The following is a 17,440-nucleotide window of genomic DNA, read 5'->3' on the forward strand; positions in this document are numbered from 1 at the left end:
ATTTCTATCATCAATTTCAAAATTAATTACTCAGCAGGCAAAACGTATTTCGCGACCACTCTGAATAATGTTATTGTTTGTTGAGCTGCATTCTTTTAAGTGAACAAACTCGTTTTATGTTCTAACCAGGCTCACTACATGGAGAAGGCGACTGAGTTGACCCTCACTCCGCAAAAACAGGGCCTGGGTGAAAAAAGGGGAAATTAAACACCGATATGCTGACGGTTAACTGATTTGCAAATTTTTTGCACCTGCTAGCATAGTCAAGCAATAAGTAGAAATTTGAAAACAAAGTTTTAAAATTTCTGCATAAACTTTCTGTCGGTGAAGACTAAACATGCATCTCTGCATACTATTCCTTCTTTGTGCCGTTGTGGATGGCATAAGCCGTATTTCAGGACCAAATTTCAAGGCTGTTTACTTTGCCGACAAAATAACAGGACGAAAGCTGAACGGAAGCCCAATAAGAGAAACAGAGGTGGATTCGGAAAGTTCCTGTCAGTTTGAGTGTGTGAATGAGGAGCGATGTCAGTCTTACAACTTTGGAACCATTAAGGGCGACTCAAGGAAATTCAAGTGTCAACTAAGTGACTCCGATCGATTTGCTGCATTTGCTAACTTTACTAAGGATGATGATTTCACTTACAGAGGAATAAAGGTAATCAAAATGAACTTGTCACGATCACAATGTCCCAGTGACAGTTACTGTTCAATGAAATAAATTAACTTTTATTCACTATCAACTAAATCGGGTATCTTCTGGCATTGGAAAATCGTCTTGCACGCTCTACTTTAGAGGAAACCGTACAAAACTATATAGTATTGTTAAGCTTATAAAGTATAGGTTCTGAAAATAACAAACCACAGTTAGGCACACGCGAGCCTTTGACACAAAACTGACGGTATTTGCTTAACTGAATCACCAGCCTCCGCGTTATCGCGGACATCTAAACAAACTGGACAGCATCACTCAACAGATGATAGGCTAAAGAAATGTGTGATGTTATTCTAAAGTTGGACGATGGAATATATTTCCGTTGTACTCATACTTCGTCGTAAATTCCTCACACACGTTGATGCGTTGATATCTGACGAATATTCTGCCCAAGTTACATCAAAATCCAACAAATCCTGTTCTATTAAAATTCTATCTACTCTATTGATCCCTTAAAAATTGAGTAGAGGTAATTCTCGAAAAACGTACCTGTAGTTCTCGGCCTGAAAAGAAATTTACAGTTTTCGCTCCTCGTTTACCAGAAGTCCGTTGGAACTCGCGGGAAAGGTCGTTTCGCGACCTCAGCGGGGAACATGAATTTACATTTGATACGGCGAGGTCCGAAAATTCATTGGGAAAAGGAAACGAAAAGAAAAGGGGGCAAAGAAAGTTAGAGAAAAGCAAAAATCTGCTCTCAATTATTTTGCAACGGGCTTTATCTTTGACTCCTCCCGACTCCTCTCCTTGAGACCGTTTTGCAAACTGTGACAGAAATTTGCTTCTGTTGTGAGGTACAAGACGCGATGTAAAGAAGTAATAAACGCTCTTTAAAAGGCCTTTGGGATTATGAAAATGTTATGAAACCTTTCGCTAAATCTCTTCTGACTTGGCTACATGAGCCTCACCCTTCTGGTTTATCATCAATGTCCATCTGTCCCTTAAATTTTCATGCTTTTATTCGCTGCTGAACCCCTCACGAAAGTTACACAGTACCCATGTTTTAATGTATCTATGAACAAGGACCCTGCAGAAGTCCCTATAGAAAGTTGCAAGGTGTTGTCCACGATTGATGGCACTATTCCTGCGTTAAATAACAAACCTTGATCTTATTTTTTGACATCAATTTTGCTCAAGAACGTTTTCGCGTTTTGTTATCCGGCGTAAACCGTTTGGAACGTCTTATCGTCGAAAAATTCCGATTCCTCTCATATCTTTGTTAAATCATTTTAAGAACGTTTGAAAAAGGACTTAAAAATCCATACATGTCCTGTAAACCCCTTGTTTTTTTCGGAACTATTATAATTCATATGAGGAAAACTGATTAGTTAATCTAAGAGATTATTTTTTCACAGAGTGCTTGTGAGGAGGACAGTTTTCAATGCGGCAAAAAAGGAATCTGCATTCCCAACTATAAAGATGGCAGCGTACGATGCAAATGTGATGACGGCTATACGGGAAAACCCTGCGGTAAGTTAAAGTGTTAGATATTTCATTGATATCAATCACTGCTTAATCATCTTCTAAGAAAAATTTCAAAATTCTCTTCGTTTTCTTCCTAACAGATGCGAGAAGCTGCTCTCAATTGTTCCAAGATGGTCTCAATTCCAGTGGGGTGTTTACTGTCAATCCAGATGGCGGCAAAGCAATACAAGTGTTGTGCGATATGAAAACGGACGGTGGAGGTTGGACCGTTTTGCAGAAACGCTTGGACGGCTCTGTTGACTTTTATCTTGGATGGGAATCCTACAAAAAAGGCTTTGGAAATCTAAATAGCGAGTTCTGGCTTGGAAACGACAACATTCACCGTTTCACTGTCACGGATGATGTCATGTTGAGAGTTGACCTGGAAGACTTTGATGGCAACGTCACCTACGCTGAGTACACGACTTTTAAGGTGGCAGACGAGGCTGATAAGTACCGGCTTTTGATTGCAGGATACAGTGGCACAGCTGGTGATTCTATGATATACCAAAGGTAAGAAAGGCATTCGTGTGGACTAACTGAGCACCACATACAGACTATTTTTAAAAAGATTAATTTTCGTGAAATTAAAATGAAACAAGCAATGAGCTTGATAACGATGAGCTTTTCCGTGCGCTTGGTTGGCACAAGAAATCATCAAAGGCCGTTGAAGACACTGCGCGGTATGACTCTCGAAATTCTAAGATCTCTATTAGTACTGCGAAATGACATTACTTCCTTCCAAAAACAAATCGGCACTTACACAGCCCCACACCAATTTTTTAAAAATAATTTTCTAATACCGAGGAGCTAAAGCGTGAACCGGCTAAGTTCTGTGTGAACCGGCCAAGTTCTGCGTTCTGTAGCTTCCTTAAGTGATACGTATGATGGACGATCCTCGCAGTAGATAGCGCTATTTGAGCAATAGCGAAATTCAGACCTGAAAAAAATCAGGCCTGTACGGGACTCGAACCACTGACCTCTGCGATACTAGTGCAGCGCTCTAACCAATTGAGCTAACAAGCCAACTGAGAGCAGGCCGTTAAGTTGATTCGTAATGAACCCGTGAAAGTGATAAATGAGATAGAATAAATATATGAAAATCATATATTTTGAACTGCGGTATTTGATACGTATGATGGACGATCCTCGCAGTAGATAGCGCTATTTGAGCAATAGCGAAATTCAGACCTGAAAAAAATCAGGCCTGTACGGGACTCGAACCACTGACCTCTGCGATACTAGTGCAGCGCTAAATGAGATAGAATAAATATATTTTCATATATTTATTCTATCTCATTTATCACTTTCACGGGTTCATTACGAATCAACTTAACGGCCTGCTCTCAGTTGGCTTGTTAGCTCAATTGGTTAGAGCGCTGCACTAGTATCGCAGAGGTCAGTGGTTCGAGTCCCGTACAGGCCTGATTTTTTTCAGGTCTGAATTTCGCTATTGCTCAAATAGCGCTATCTACTGCGAGGATCGTCCATCATACGTATCAAATACCGCAGTTCAAAATATATGATTTTCATATATTTATTCTATTCCTTAAGTGAATTGCAACGAAGATTTCATCATGATAGCTTTCTAACGAGACAATGCATCCTTAGGACATGATAGGTTTTCTATTATTTTATAAGTGAGATTACAAAGATATTTTACTTCTAAATATACTGAACGAATTTCATATCGCAAACAAATAAAGTTAACGATCAATCCTTGTCCATCTATTTGTCTCAGTAGATGTCTATCTCTACTGTCTCTGCAAATTTTTCCACGTAATCCTAAAAGCAGACTAAGTTGCAGAGCCTTTTTGTCGGAAAACATTCTCCACACATTTAAGTTTGATAGAGACAAGCTTACATAAAATTTTATTTCATTTCAGCAATATGCAGTTTTCTACCAAAGATCAAGACAATGATCTCGGTCAACACGTGTCCAACTGCGCCCAACAATACAAGGGAGCCTGGTGGTACAAAAACTGCCATCGCTCAAATCTGAATGGATTATACCTTACTGGTCCCCATGCTTCTTTTGCTGATGGAGTCAACTGGAAAACTTTCAGGGGTTATTACTACTCACTGAAACGCACCGGGATGAAATTAAAAACCAAGATATAAGGTGATGTCTATCGAAGAGTACCCGATCAAGAAACTAAACTATCTTAGCAAGTAAATAATTATGCATGACGACACCTTTAAATTAAACTTTTTCGATAGCTTCAATACAATTCATTGTAAGTGTTGTTATTACATCGCTCGCAGCGCCCGTGGGCAAGATGAAGCAAATCCTGTGTTCTGATTGGCTACCCGAGCGGGCAAGATGAACCCATCTTGCCCGCTCGGGATTGCCCACATTGATCCCACGCATGAATAAAATTGAATTAACCGAGCCTGTTCGCTCGACGAAGGGCTAACGCTCGAAACGTCAGCTTGTTCGCTCCGACGAAGGGCTAACGCTCGAAACGTCAGTTTTTGTAATCGTTACGGTGGCCAATTTACCACTTCAACTTTGTTGATATATCCAAATTATGGCGATTGTACATTGCCGATCTTAGCAGTATGCAAAGACGCGTGTCAGATATGAGCGTCGTAATGGGTCTTGCTCAGCATGGAGTCTGTCTCAGTGGTAGAGCATCGGAGCGCGATTCCTCAAGGGAACTAAGAATTTTATCTTTGTCCTACGCTCGTAGCTGGACGAAAAAACATCATTCTACATTTCTTTACCGGGCTCAAGACTTACCATCTTTCTTATTCTTTATATATACATAGGTTCTATGATTAACAAAGTCTTCTCGGCTCTCTTATTTTCTACCTGGCTATCTGGCTGCGACACCCGTAAGCGATACATTATAAACATGACAACCTGCACGGATTATTCGTCAGTGGTCCCCCATACCAGCTTCTGATCAGAACAACCAAAGTAGCAATTTTTTTTCAAAAAAAGTGAATTCGTATTCCAGTTATGACTTTACAATGCGATTGTTCAGATCAAAATCTCTGCTCTTTAAGTTCTGGGGTCAAAAATAAAAAGCACTAAATGGCAAAATGGGAAAGCCACTGATGGGGTATGGAGTATTTTCTAAGAATAGGATGATTTCCCTTACAATTTTTATTACAGCTTAACCTTAATTATTTTATCATTTATTCAGGAGATACAAATAACAATAAAAAAAGTCCTCTTTATTGAAATGGAAATCGAGAGTTTAAGCCTGTGCGAGACAATTCCCATAAATAAAAAGTGTAAATGACGTGTACAATCTAAGACCTATTTACAAGCTATATTAAAATGCAATATCAATTAGTCTATAGGTTGAAAATTGTAAGACATTTACATATTAAGCTAAGAATATTCTAAAGTTCACTTAACGTCTATAAAAGTCTTGTTCCAAATAGAGGCAGTTATCTAGCGTGCACCTGTTCTCCCTTACTAGGCAGGCTATTCCAGGCATTAATTATCCCAACAAAGAACGAATTCTTATAGCAGTTTTGCGCTTGCCAAAAGAAAGGAGGTGGAGTGCTGCTGGCAATGGTGCACAGATAAGTACTTGACTAGGACTTCTCACTAAGTTCATGGTTCAGTCAGCTGTGATTTTTTTTCACTCTCTTTTACGCTGTGCTTTGAGGAACAAAGGTCATTCGTGTTGCAACAGTTGCCATCATTCGAATCTCAAAGTATCTATCACAGTGAGCCATATACGTTATACGCCGATACAGTTTACTGGAAACGATTTAAAGGATTGCAATACTCACTTAAGAGTACAGAGATAAATCTTTGATCTCATATCATGAATAAACAATAATTGTGCACTCTTTCTGTGTTCTGGTACAGTCATTGTTAGAGACAATGAACAAACACTGTGTTAAGAAGGAACAAGATTCGTAGCAAAGCCGATTATTGGTTTTAATAAAGTACAAGTATCTGTAAAAAGATGCTTTAAAGCGGAATGGCTTGCTTTACGTTATACTTCAAGTGCCTTATCCATGCAATGCCATTTTTGAGAAAAAAGAGGAACTTTCACGTAGAACAATTATTTACCGAAGTGCAGCTGAATAACTATTTTAGTATATATTACAAAGATACCGAAAAATAAGATTATTTCTATCAATATACCGAAAAATTGGTCGGAAATTAAACTCATGAAACGCAATTTTGTCTCTTCGGATGCTCGGAGGTAAATGGTACTCGCTAGACTATCGAGCAAGCCGATCAGCGCGGGAGATATTTACTTGTGTGGTATTTAACGCATTAACAGTGGTTTAGCGTGATTTTTACTCTTATTGACAACGATATTTGTCATCACAGTGGTCAGAATGCTGTGAACTAACGAGGAACAGCTGATAGAAGGGCTAAGCATCGCATTTCCATCATTAATATTGCAACGGATGGAACGTTATAGAGCCAATAAGTGATGCACAAATAAGGACTTTTTTACATTAGCTTGTCCAGTTTGTAATAAGGGGGTAAACAAGGTAAATGTTCAATGAACTCAGCCCAAAAGCGGCAGATGTTTTACAACCTAATCGTTAGAATCGAAATTCGAAAGAGCTTTTGACTTAAAAAAAAACAACAACAACAAAAGCAAGAAAAGCTTGCCTTAAATGAATAAATACGTACAGTTTTCTCAGGCAAGCTGTTTGATCTTTACAGAAACGGTCTCTAGGCATGTCATCCTCAGGCTTGGAAAGGACATTTCATATCTCCGAGTGAAATTTTCAATTAAGATGCAGAGGCGAATTACAGGTTCAATAACTCAGAGCATGTTTCACGGCTCACTGTCACAATGGAAACTGGCAATAATGCAGTGTAACCGTCAATATAGAGTCATCATTTCTTAACTGTTTTTTTTTTTTATCTTAGCTTTTACTTTATAGGAGCGGAAAAGAGAGGGATTTATAACAGTGTAGACGTTGTAATTAGCAATGTTACGGACCTTAAGCAGATCACGATAACGACGGCAACGAGGACGCGGGGAAAAAAGGTCTGATGGGCAGAACCAAAGTTCAGCACGTGCGATTTAAAACTTCGTAAATTTTTTTAGCAGTCCTATGCATACGGACGGTAAACACATCCACCCATTCGCGAAATGCTACCTAAACACATAAATTCACTTTTTAATATTGGATGTCTTCCTTAGCGTTGCCTTCCTTACTGCTAAAAGTCCTTATTGTATTTTCGACCCCTGCGGTTAAAGGACGTTACTTGTCTTGGATAAGCTTTATTGTACAAAAACCTTTAATTTGAAAACTCTTTGTTGACATAACTTCTTTTAAAGAAGCCCATAAAATTAGAGATAAAACTTTTTTCCTATTTTGATGTCACTTTGATTGAAACTTTTAAACAGAATAGATGAAGTGATTTCCCGATAGCAATTTTTTATCCAGGAGGTTACCAATGACTATTTTATCATTTCGCTCACCTTGCTCTGTACGTCGAAGGTCTTGATAAAAAACAACGCCACTAGTAAGCATTCTTGTATTTGCAAGGTATATTTTAACCACTGTACAGGACCAATGTATTCAGACGCCTACTTTTCATTGACAGAGGTAAAATAGTCATTCCCTTGTAGATACATATCTCAGTTTGGACCGTATCAACATGAAGTTCAAGACACAAAAAGTGAGCAGATTACGAAGATTAAACGTAAGTAGGATTTTCTTTTTTCTATTTAAAACGCTATTTATTTAGAGATAACAGTTTTGTAAGCGAGCATCATTAGTTGCCAAGGTAAGCTAAGCTGCAGAACTGAGGACCGCGGGATGAACTCGGCACATGCTAAATTTTAGAACTGGAAAGCAACTCAATGGCATTTGTTAGCAGCTAATGGTAATGCACCGATCGAGCGCCATCGCGTATTTCATTTCTTTTTTTTCCATGAGCGATCTATTCAGCTCTTAAGCGATTTTTATTTGACTCGATGTAGAAATCTAAATTTAGGGGTGTCTACAAAGTTGGTATGATGCTCCAACGTCACATCTTTAAGAGGATCACGGGAGCTGCCCTGGGGACGTTTGTTACCGTGAGTGTATCACTGACATCCGATGTCAAAGTTTCAACAACGTTTTTACCCAAAAGTTCTGTGAATTAAATAATAGCACCAAGGAGGCCAGGCCCGACGATTATGTTCCGAACCTCGAACGGTATTCAAACGAGATCTTAACAGAGGTAAGTCAGTCAAGCCCTAGATATAAATTCTCTCCTCTGACTTCCATACATTTCGCATCCTTTTGGCTTCAGGAATTTGTCGTTCAATCAAACCATATTCCTTGACTGATATAATTCTTCTCGTTATTTTACTGCTTGAAAATTAATTGAGAAGCTTTTTCCGCCATGCAACCAATAAAATCCATAGCTTATGATACATTAGCCACATAATACAACTTTTACAAGGCTATTTTCTTCCAGTCGCTCTTAGTTTTATTTCTGAGCTGCCCGCGGAGACTTGCCAGGAACTCAAAATGAGTGAAGGAGGTTTAGCGGTCAGCGGCAAATACTTGTTTTCTTCGGTTGTACCCGAGAAGACTGTTTTGGCTCCTTGTGACCTGAAAACTGAAGGCGACTGAAATTAGAATTTTTTCTGTATCATTGCCCCCTGAGATGAAGGAGAACCCAAAGAAAAATAATTGAACCATAAACTTATTATTACAGTGGATGGAAAAAAAAAATCAGAACGAAACAAAACTAAGCAAAACCGAGAAAACTTGACCTTTTGACAAAAAAAAATCCATTTAAGATTCCCTTTAAGGCATGGAAATAAATTAAGAAAGGTCTCTTATTTGTTTTTTATTTGTTGGCTTTTTCCCCTACCATTTTTACAATTATAGAACGAAGGAGCTACGTCGAACAGCTTCGAGATGGTTGGGTTTCCAGTGGCGTATACATCATCAATCCAGATGGTGGCAAGTCAACCCAAGTGTTGTGTGACATGATCAGGGACGGTGCAGGTTGGACCGTTTGGACTGCATGGTGCTTCAGAACAATATTTGCCATCATTCCAATCTCAACGGTATCCCACAGTGGCATTTACATTACGCGTCCACGGAATTTATGGGAAACGATTTAAAAATTTTCAATACTCACTTAAGCGCACAAAGTTAAATCTGCCTGGTTAGCTCAAGCGGTAGAGCGCCGAACTGCCGTGTGATGAGGCCGAGGGTTCGGACCAACACTCAGGGTCTTAAAATAAGTGAGGAAATGTGCTGCCTTTGCTACGATATCTGCAAATGTTTATACATTTTAGAACTCTTGGATAAGGACGAAAAACCGTAGGCCCCGTCTCCTGCATATTCTCTGTACTGGTTAGCAGGGGACGTTAAAGAACCCACACACTTATCTCAAAGAGTAGGGAACGTACGCGTAGCTCCCGGTGTTGTGGTCTGGCCTGTTCACTGAAATTGGGGGCATCTGTTAAAAATTAGTCCACAAAAAATTGTTAACTGCTGCAAGCAGTCTCTTAAGTCCCCCGCAAAACATTGTTAAGCGCTTAGAGGCTTGCAATAAGCGTTATATAAATTTTAGTTCATTATTGTTATTATTATTATTATTATTATTGCTATTATTATTATTATCTTAAATCTCTGATCCCATATCATGAATAAACAATAATTGTGCACTCTTTCTGTGTATTGGTACTGTAACAGTAATTGTTCAAGAAAATGAACATTGTCTGGAAGAGGAACAAGATTCGTTTCAATACAACGTAGCAAAGCCGATTATTGGCGTTGATAAAGTCCAAGTATCTGTAAAAAGATCTTTCAAAGCCAATTGGCTTGCTTTACCGCTATAGTATAGGTGCCTTATCTATAGAATGCCATTTTTGAGAAAAAAAACTTTCACGTATAACTGACGTAATTTGATTCATTTTGTAAGAAGATGTTTATTAAAATAGCTATTATACCGATAGCAGACAATAATTAACAAATGGTAAACACCGCAGCGTACACTATTAGGTTATGGTGCACGCGGGAGGTTGCTAAGCACGAAAGAAGCGTAAGAGTCGCACGAGGCAATAGCCAACAGCGACTCTAGCCTCTTGATCGCTGAGCAAACCTCCCAAGTGCATCTATAACTCAATATTGTACACTATGGTGTTTACCATTTGTTTTATAACATAACATTGATACATTGGGGCGAAGGAGTACCCCTTTATTTAACACTGAAATCTCAAGTGACCAGAAAAAAAGCACTCGGAAACTGGTCCTTGCATTTGCTCACGTCAGCAGCGTACACCTATGGCCAAATAGTGGACACTGAATCGACCAATCAGAACACGCGCTTTACTTTGGAAATGCTATAATCCTTACTTTTGAACACTCGACTCTTACCTGAAGATAAAAATTGCGTCAAGGTTATTCCGATATTCTGATATGTCTTTTGATTGATTTCACAAGGCCAAAGATGCGAGGAATACTCCGTTCTAGTGACAGCCAGCTACATGCAAGCTCCCTTACCTCTAGCTTGTATTGTTAAAATTAGATGCATTTTTTGTAGTATTTCAAGCGAGATAAAATTTCAACGTCACCTGCACTTAAAGGTATAAGGAGCATGCTCCATGCTACATGTGAGTATGGTCTCGCAAAATCATAATATTATTAGACCCCCTAAAATTATTTTAGAGGGGAAAGGATTCTTAATTAATATGTTTCGTTTATAGTACCCCAAATTAGTTAAAAGAGTTTTTTTTTTTTTTTTTAATCAAGTTACACCTAGAATGTTGCGGAAATTAAAGCCACCTCTAAAATATAAATATAAATCGGGACAGAAAAACAGAAGTGCATAATACTGAACTATGAATAGGTATTCAGATAAAGATTCGAGAAAGCACAAATTGAGCGAAATTATTCGGTAATTGATTAATATGATTTCCTTAAAAAAAGATTGAGTAGAGACGTAAACCAACATTGAAACCTTGTATGTTGTTGAAAAATTTAATTCTAGAATCAATGATAAAAGTTATTTGGCCATCTGTAATCGACTTGATTTTGAAGCCGATTATGTTCATTGACATGTAGCTTGTAATTGCAGTGAAATTGCTGATATCTGATCGATATCTGCAGGGAATACGTTTTTCTAATCAGGAGGTTGCTGAAATTTAAATAACACTTTGAATGATTTACTCCAATTCGTTGTTGAAGCATTTCCTTTAATCCTGGGCTTTAATATTCATGAAATAAGTTGCTCAAATTAGGAAATTCACGAACATAGCACAATTTTATGTCTTATTCTCTTTAGAGAGAGATCTCACTTCTTTCAAATGCATTTGTTCAAATTTCTGTATACAGAAGGGCGTAGCCTAACGTAATCTTATGAGAATTCTTTGAAAACCGTTGTAAGTCGATTAAAAAACGAAAAGTTCGAGTTTTTTATATACATGATTGTTGAACCTGCAGTTATTGAGATCATAACAATGAATAAATCATGTGAGGCAATCTGGACTTATAGTCAAAGATTCATATTGCATATGCCGAACGTTGTGTCAATATCCCACTCAACGAAAACAAAACATGTTTTTGTTCCGATCTCAATCTCTGTGTCAACGATGAATAAATCATGTGGGTCCGCCCGGAATTAGAATAAGGGATTCATAACGCATAAGTCGAACTTTGTGTTAAGATCGAACTAACGGGATACAAAATATGTTCTTGTTCTGGTTCTCAGTCTCTTTGCCAACAGCTATGGTATCAGGACTTGGTCGGATGAGTACAAAAGATTTGCATGCTGTAAACTTTGTGGCAGAGATCAGAGTACGTAAGCTTATTGGGCGGGTTATCGAAGAGACAAAAGTGGATTCAGAAGACACATGCCAGTGGCAATGTGTGGACGAAAGCCGTTGTCTGTCTTACAACTTTGGACCGGCGGAAGATGGGAAGATATTTAAATGTCAGCTAAGCGACTCTGATCGATTTGCTGCGTTAGAAAATTTTATTCAAGAGGACGAATTTTCCTACAGGGGAATACAGGTATTGCAAAATTGGGCATAATGGAGGAAAATACAAGTGAGAAAAGAAAAAGAGAAGTTTTCAGACAAGCATTTATTTCCCATAAAAAATCTTCTCTGATTTGATATTATGCCTCAACAATTTTTCAAGTTGTACCACTCACTTTCCTTGAACTTATCGGTAAAAAGATTATAGATTAAAAATTCTTCCTTCTGTAAACAAAGCCAAACAGTACAATTTTTAGAGCTTTCCGAGTTATTAATATTTAATATTTGTATCATTTTGGTCCTGTTTACAGTTTCCACGCCTCATTTAGGCTATGTTCATTGAAACTCGCAAGAAAGATCATTTCGCGACCACAGCAGGGAACATGAATTTACATTAATAAAAGCAAAGTCCAAAAATTCATTGGGAACAGGAAATGAAATGAAAAATGGAAAAAAAAGTTAGAGAAAAGGAAAAGTCCGCCGTCAGTTAGTGTGGACAGGGCTTTCTCTTCGATTCTACCAAAGGTTACTGCCCTCGTTTACCATTAGATGAAGATTTTATTTCTCAATGTTTTGCGAAATGTGACAGATATTCCCTACTGTTGTGCGGTGCAAGACACCGCAGCGATGCAAACTAACTATGAAAATCAAGATCCCAGACAATAACCGGAAAAAACGCTCTTCAAAAGGCCTTTGGAACTGATATTGATTTTGGTGTTGACATCAATCTTGCTCGAGAGCGTTTTCGCGCTTTTACCCGGCTTCAACCTTTTGGAACGTTTCATCGACGAAAAAAATGTCGATTCCTTTCATCTCTTTTTAAAATCAGTTGAAGAAAGTTTGAGAAGCACTCAAAAGAATCCGTACTTGTCCTTTAAAAGCCTCTAATTCGAACTATTATAATTCATATTTAGGGAATAAAAATAGTTAATCCAAGATTTTTTTCTTCAAAGAGTGCTTGTGAGGAAGACAGTTTTCAATGCGGCAAAAAAGGAATCTGCATTCCCAACTATAAAGATGGCAGCGTACGATGCAAATGTGACGATGACTATACGGGAAAACCCTGCAGTAAGCTGAGGAGTTAGATATTTTGTTGTTTCGACATCAGTTATTGTTTAATTATCTATAAAATCAATTTCTAAATTCTCTTCGTTTTCTTGCCAACAGAAGCGAGAAGCTGCTCTCAGCTATTCCAAGATGGTCTCAATTCGAGTGGGGTGTTTACCGTCAATCCAGATGGCGGCAAAGCAATACAAGTGTTGTGCGATATGAAAACGGACGGTGGAAGTTGGACCGTTTTGCAAAGGCGCTTGGACGGCTCTGTTGACTTTTATCTTGGATGGGAGTCCTACAAAAAAGGCTTTGGAAATCTGAATGGCGAGTTCTGGCTTGGAAATGACAACATTCACCGTTTCACAGCCGCTGATGACGTCATGTTGAGAGTTGACCTGGAAGACTTTGATGGCAACGTCACCTACGCTGAGTACACGACTTTGAAGGTAGCAGACAAGGCTGAGAAGTACCGGCTTTTGATTGCAGGATACAGTGGCACAGTTGGTGACTCTTTGAGATTCCATAAGTAAGAAAGGCATTAATGTGGACAAATAGCGTTGTGCGTGCGTGGTTTAGTTGGACAGCGGTTCCTTATATAAGCGTACGCGAAAGCAAGGCTATCGGGTCAAGCTTTTCTGAAGTTTCCAAGACCTGCGAGGTCAGTTATAGGCATGGACGTCGAAAATGTTAAACTATTTCCAAAATCAGCGTTTTTGTCAGCCGAAGAGAAAGTGAAAATGTCAGGCGGTAATTTTTACGTGATTTTACGGAAGAAAGGGCCAAAGAGGGGCTTTCGTATCGTAAAGGAACTGTCAAAGATGGATATATGTGCTTGATTGACAGCTTCGAAACTCGTACTAGCCCAAAGGTGAGTTCACAATGTTTTTTTAAATTTTGGCGTTTTTATCTTGATGAAAAATTATTTCAAAATCTTAAATGACTGTGTACCTTTACTTTTAAACAGGATTATGAACTACATCAAGAACGAATGAGAAGACGATTTTCGTGAAAAGGAAAGACTCCCAGGTGGCGAACCAATTTTTAAAGTAGACGAATACCTGACATCTCAGCAAATAGCAAGTTTTTCTTCGCGGACGACAGCAGAGAAAAAGACACTCAAAATGTCGAAACTGAAACCCAGAAAGACCAATGGGCTGTGGAAAAAGAAAAGGTCTTGCAAGATCTTCAGAAGGACGTCATGGATTCCATATCCATCTGTCATCCAATCATGCACGGCAATCACAACCTCTGTGATTATGCCTCCAACAAGAAATTGGACAAACTCTCCATCCTTTTCCTTCAAGATATCTGTTCATCCCTTCAGCTTGACATCTCCATTATTAAAGTAAAGCGCAAGAGACTAAATATTATGCTAATTGAATCTTTGGTGGAGAACTTTCCCTGTAAATCCTGAGTCTTGTTTTATTTGTACATAATTGTTTCGATGGTATTACAATGCAAAGAATATTAACAGATAGTGCAAAGTAGTTAAGGTACTGCGTTTACATGCGAGATAATTTAGCCTGTAAAAACAAGTATCTATGTCCTTTTCTGTCTTTTTCTCTGCAGATATGAGTGTCGTATAGCGTTCACATCATTCAGGTACAAAAGGTCGCTCAGAATGAATGTGTCGTTCTGAAATGAAAACCCCAATAAACTTGTTAAAAAATTACTCGTTTCGAATAAATTTTTACCCTGGTATCATGTGGCAACCGGGATGAACTCGTTCTTGAACAAAACTCAATCCATGTAACATTTTTATTCCCAGAGCCTCTCGCTTTGCTCTCCTGTCTGTATACTATAAATTTCGATAGCGTTGAAGCAACAACCCGCTTTAACTGCTTCGCTGTCACTGAAACAACGGTAAGTGACCACAAAAAGCACACATTCTAATATTTTCCATTCAACATAAACAAAATGCTTTAGACAGGGTAAATATTCATTTGTGTCGGTACCAATTATTGCGTGACAAGCTTATAATATGAGGGGAGAACACAATGCAAAACCAGGGCTTCTGCTAGAAAAAAGTAAAACCCAAAAGTAATATGATAATCGAAACAGCCACTAAAATCATAATTAAATAAGGTAAGAATGTTATATTAAATTTATTTAGAAATTGTGGTGATTTATGCCAGTAAACGGAGGCGACAAGTAGGCACACCATGTATATTTCATGGTCGCCAGCAAGTTAATTTTGCCCGACTTTAAGTTCGTCTCAAGATAGAACAACGCAAATACACAAGAAAATCTTTACAGTAACTTCATAGCCATCCTTTTGTCTCTTAAGAGCTAGAAGCTCAGTAGATTCGTCATATCGGTCATTGTCGAAACTGTCTTTGTCTGGATGCTACTTTTCGACATAGAAAAATTATGTCGGACAAAACTATTCACCAAAAAAAAAATTATTTTTTTTTTTGCCACCTTCAATAATGACAGGGGATTAAGTTTAGATGATAAAACAAAGGATTATTTTGGCAGAAATACCGGAGGTGGAGTGTATTAGTTACATGAGGTCACACAACTCGGGTAATATTCACGATGAAAATTTGCATATTAAAGCTGTCGAACGAAAAAAATCGTTTCTCGAAAACTAAAATATTTTTTCACAAAAAGCTACACCACAATCATTAGGACATATTGGGCTACAACCTATGAAAGTAGGAGAGAAAACGAATTTTCAGCGACTTGCCACAATATTTCAAATTTGTTTAATGGATGCTGACATCTTCTCTCAAAACATTCAGCGATAATTGATCGCTGATGGTGCAACGAACAGTTGCATTGTTCTCATATTCCAAGCATTCCGCATAATACGGTGACTTAAACATGAATGAAAAGGCTAAGTCACCCTGTGCAAATTTTACACAGTATAAATAGAATAACACCTTTTCCTTCGCAAAGTACATGCAAAAAGAGGGAGAAATGTTACTTGTCAAAGTGAAAAACGGCCAATGAATAAGGAAGTTTCATCTATATTTATTGATTGATGGTGATACGAGGTTAAACAACGCCGCTGCTGATTAGTCATACTTCAACGATCTAAGAGGGTATAGTGCGTTGTTAGTGTAAATGCTAAACGAAATACAAACTTAAAGTGTCTATACGGCCAACAGGGTTTTCATTGTTTTGGTATCTCTTTAACCTGTAAAAAAGTATTCTCAAAAAAAATTTTGATTCTGACGCCTTTTCACCCTAAAATCGGGCTTTAAAGTTCCCGCTTCGGCCACGCCCAATGAAGTTGAGCGCGTAAGGGAAGATTGGCGATGAGCGACGTCACTCCAGGAGTGTCTCGAGCGTCGTGTTGTTACTTTGCTTGACAACCGCAATACTTTTACAACACATCTATCGGGCAAGTTTATGTCGCCGAAAACTCTTTACCTTACTAAAAAAAAACAGTGAAATGAACCACTGGCGGGATTTGGCGCGTTCCTGACTTGACGTCACGACCCATTCTGAACCCAATCTCTTTTTTGCCCCGACTTACGGTCACCTTCAATGGGTGTGGCCAAGCGAGAAGTTTCCCGGCGAAGATTCGTCAGAATTCAATTTTTATTTAAGAATAACTTTTTATGTCCATAATGTTCGCTTAAAAAAAGATATTATATATACAAGGCTAAAAAGATTAAGAAAAATTATTAAAATGTTAAAACCAAACGTTTTCGGCTGTTTGTCATCATCAGGGTTGAAAGTGTTGACCGTCTGTACATACATATATATCTTATGTGATTCCCGACGGGAAAAGTTTGGAGACATAAGAAATGACTTGTTTGTTTAAACTGGGGCGGAATTGTTGGATCATTAGCCCCTCGAAGATCCTACGCTTGTGTAATGTTTCTGCTGAGGAGGGAACACGCCAAGTGAAAGAATGTGATGGATTTTCCCGCAAGTGTTTTGCGGGTTCAGAGGTGTGAGTAGGATTTGAATGCTCCGCAATACGTACTGCTAGATTTCTCACAGTTGCGCCTTTTTACGAGTTAAATACATACCAAAACTGTAAATACCCTGTTGGCCGTATAGACACTTTAATTCTTGGAAATAAGCCGCTATATCTTGAAGATGGTTTATAAACATAGGGCTTCATATCTACTTGAAATTGAATAGGCTGATATTCACTAGCTATCTTATGATACCCTACGATTCGATTTCAGTTCTTGCCAATAATGTCTCTGTTCAACTTACGCGTTGGTAAAAATAGAAAGAAAAGTAGAAGCCGCCATTCCCGAAATTTGTGGAACTGACCGGAGAGAGTTTGGAAATAAACCAAAATTGAAGAATAGGATATAAG

General features: G+C 38.4%; 3 protein-coding genes across 3 annotated transcripts; all 3 read left to right on the top strand.

Annotated features, from left to right (window-relative positions):
* Window positions 1–53: 53 nt before the first annotated feature.
* On the top strand, window positions 54–6,155 carry LOC148743132 (microfibril-associated glycoprotein 4-like). The gene is made up of 4 exons (XM_088762886.1): window positions 54–658; window positions 2,068–2,182; window positions 2,278–2,689; window positions 4,063–6,155. Exons 1-4 carry the CDS (start codon window positions 338–340, stop codon window positions 4,295–4,297), a joined length of 1,083 nt encoding a protein of 360 aa, XP_088619012.1. The 5' UTR covers window positions 54–337; the 3' UTR covers window positions 4,298–6,155.
* A 238-nt stretch (window positions 6,156–6,393) lies between these two features.
* LOC148743133 (uncharacterized) lies at window positions 6,394–9,656 on the top strand. Its single transcript, XM_088762978.1, has 4 exons — window positions 6,394–7,158; window positions 7,747–7,820; window positions 8,273–8,342; window positions 9,002–9,656. Exons 2-4 carry the CDS (start codon window positions 7,776–7,778, stop codon window positions 9,238–9,240), a joined length of 354 nt encoding a protein of 117 aa, XP_088619104.1. The 5' UTR covers window positions 6,394–7,158; window positions 7,747–7,775; the 3' UTR covers window positions 9,241–9,656.
* A 2,156-nt stretch (window positions 9,657–11,812) lies between these two features.
* Window positions 11,813–14,802, top strand: LOC148743134 (ryncolin-2-like). The gene is made up of 4 exons (XM_088762929.1): window positions 11,813–12,136; window positions 13,056–13,170; window positions 13,270–14,023; window positions 14,120–14,802. Exons 1-3 carry the CDS (start codon window positions 11,813–11,815, stop codon window positions 13,683–13,685), a joined length of 855 nt encoding a protein of 284 aa, XP_088619055.1. The 3' UTR covers window positions 13,686–14,023; window positions 14,120–14,802.
* Window positions 14,803–17,440: the final 2,638 nt, after the last annotated feature.

Source organism: Stylophora pistillata, chromosome 1 (assembly GCF_964205215.1).
Source record: "Stylophora pistillata chromosome 1, jaStyPist1.2, whole genome shotgun sequence".
In the NCBI taxonomy this organism is placed as follows: domain Eukaryota; kingdom Metazoa; phylum Cnidaria; class Anthozoa; order Scleractinia; family Pocilloporidae; genus Stylophora; species Stylophora pistillata.

Coding starts and splice junctions, on each gene's coding strand:
- LOC148743132 (XM_088762886.1), top strand. CDS start 338: ATGCATCTCTGCATACTATTCCTTCTTTGTGCCGTTGTGGATGGCATA. Junction 659..2,067: donor TCACTTACAGAGGAATAAAG/GTAATCAAAATG, acceptor ATTTTTTCACAG/AGTGCTTGTGAGGAGGACAG. Junction 2,690..4,062: donor GATTCTATGATATACCAAAG/GTAAGAAAGGCA, acceptor ATTTCATTTCAG/CAATATGCAGTTTTCTACCA.
- LOC148743133 (XM_088762978.1), top strand. CDS start 7,776: ATGAAGTTCAAGACACAAAAAGTGAGCAGATTACGAAGATTAAAC. Junction 7,821..8,272: donor GCAGATTACGAAGATTAAAC/GTAAGTAGGATT, acceptor ATTAAATAATAG/CACCAAGGAGGCCAGGCCCG. Junction 8,343..9,001: donor CAAACGAGATCTTAACAGAG/GTAAGTCAGTCA, acceptor TTACAATTATAG/AACGAAGGAGCTACGTCGAA.
- LOC148743134 (XM_088762929.1), top strand. CDS start 11,813: ATGTTCTTGTTCTGGTTCTCAGTCTCTTTGCCAACAGCTATGGTATCA. Junction 12,137..13,055: donor TTTCCTACAGGGGAATACAG/GTATTGCAAAAT, acceptor TTTTCTTCAAAG/AGTGCTTGTGAGGAAGACAG. Junction 13,171..13,269: donor CTATACGGGAAAACCCTGCA/GTAAGCTGAGGA, acceptor TCTTGCCAACAG/AAGCGAGAAGCTGCTCTCAG.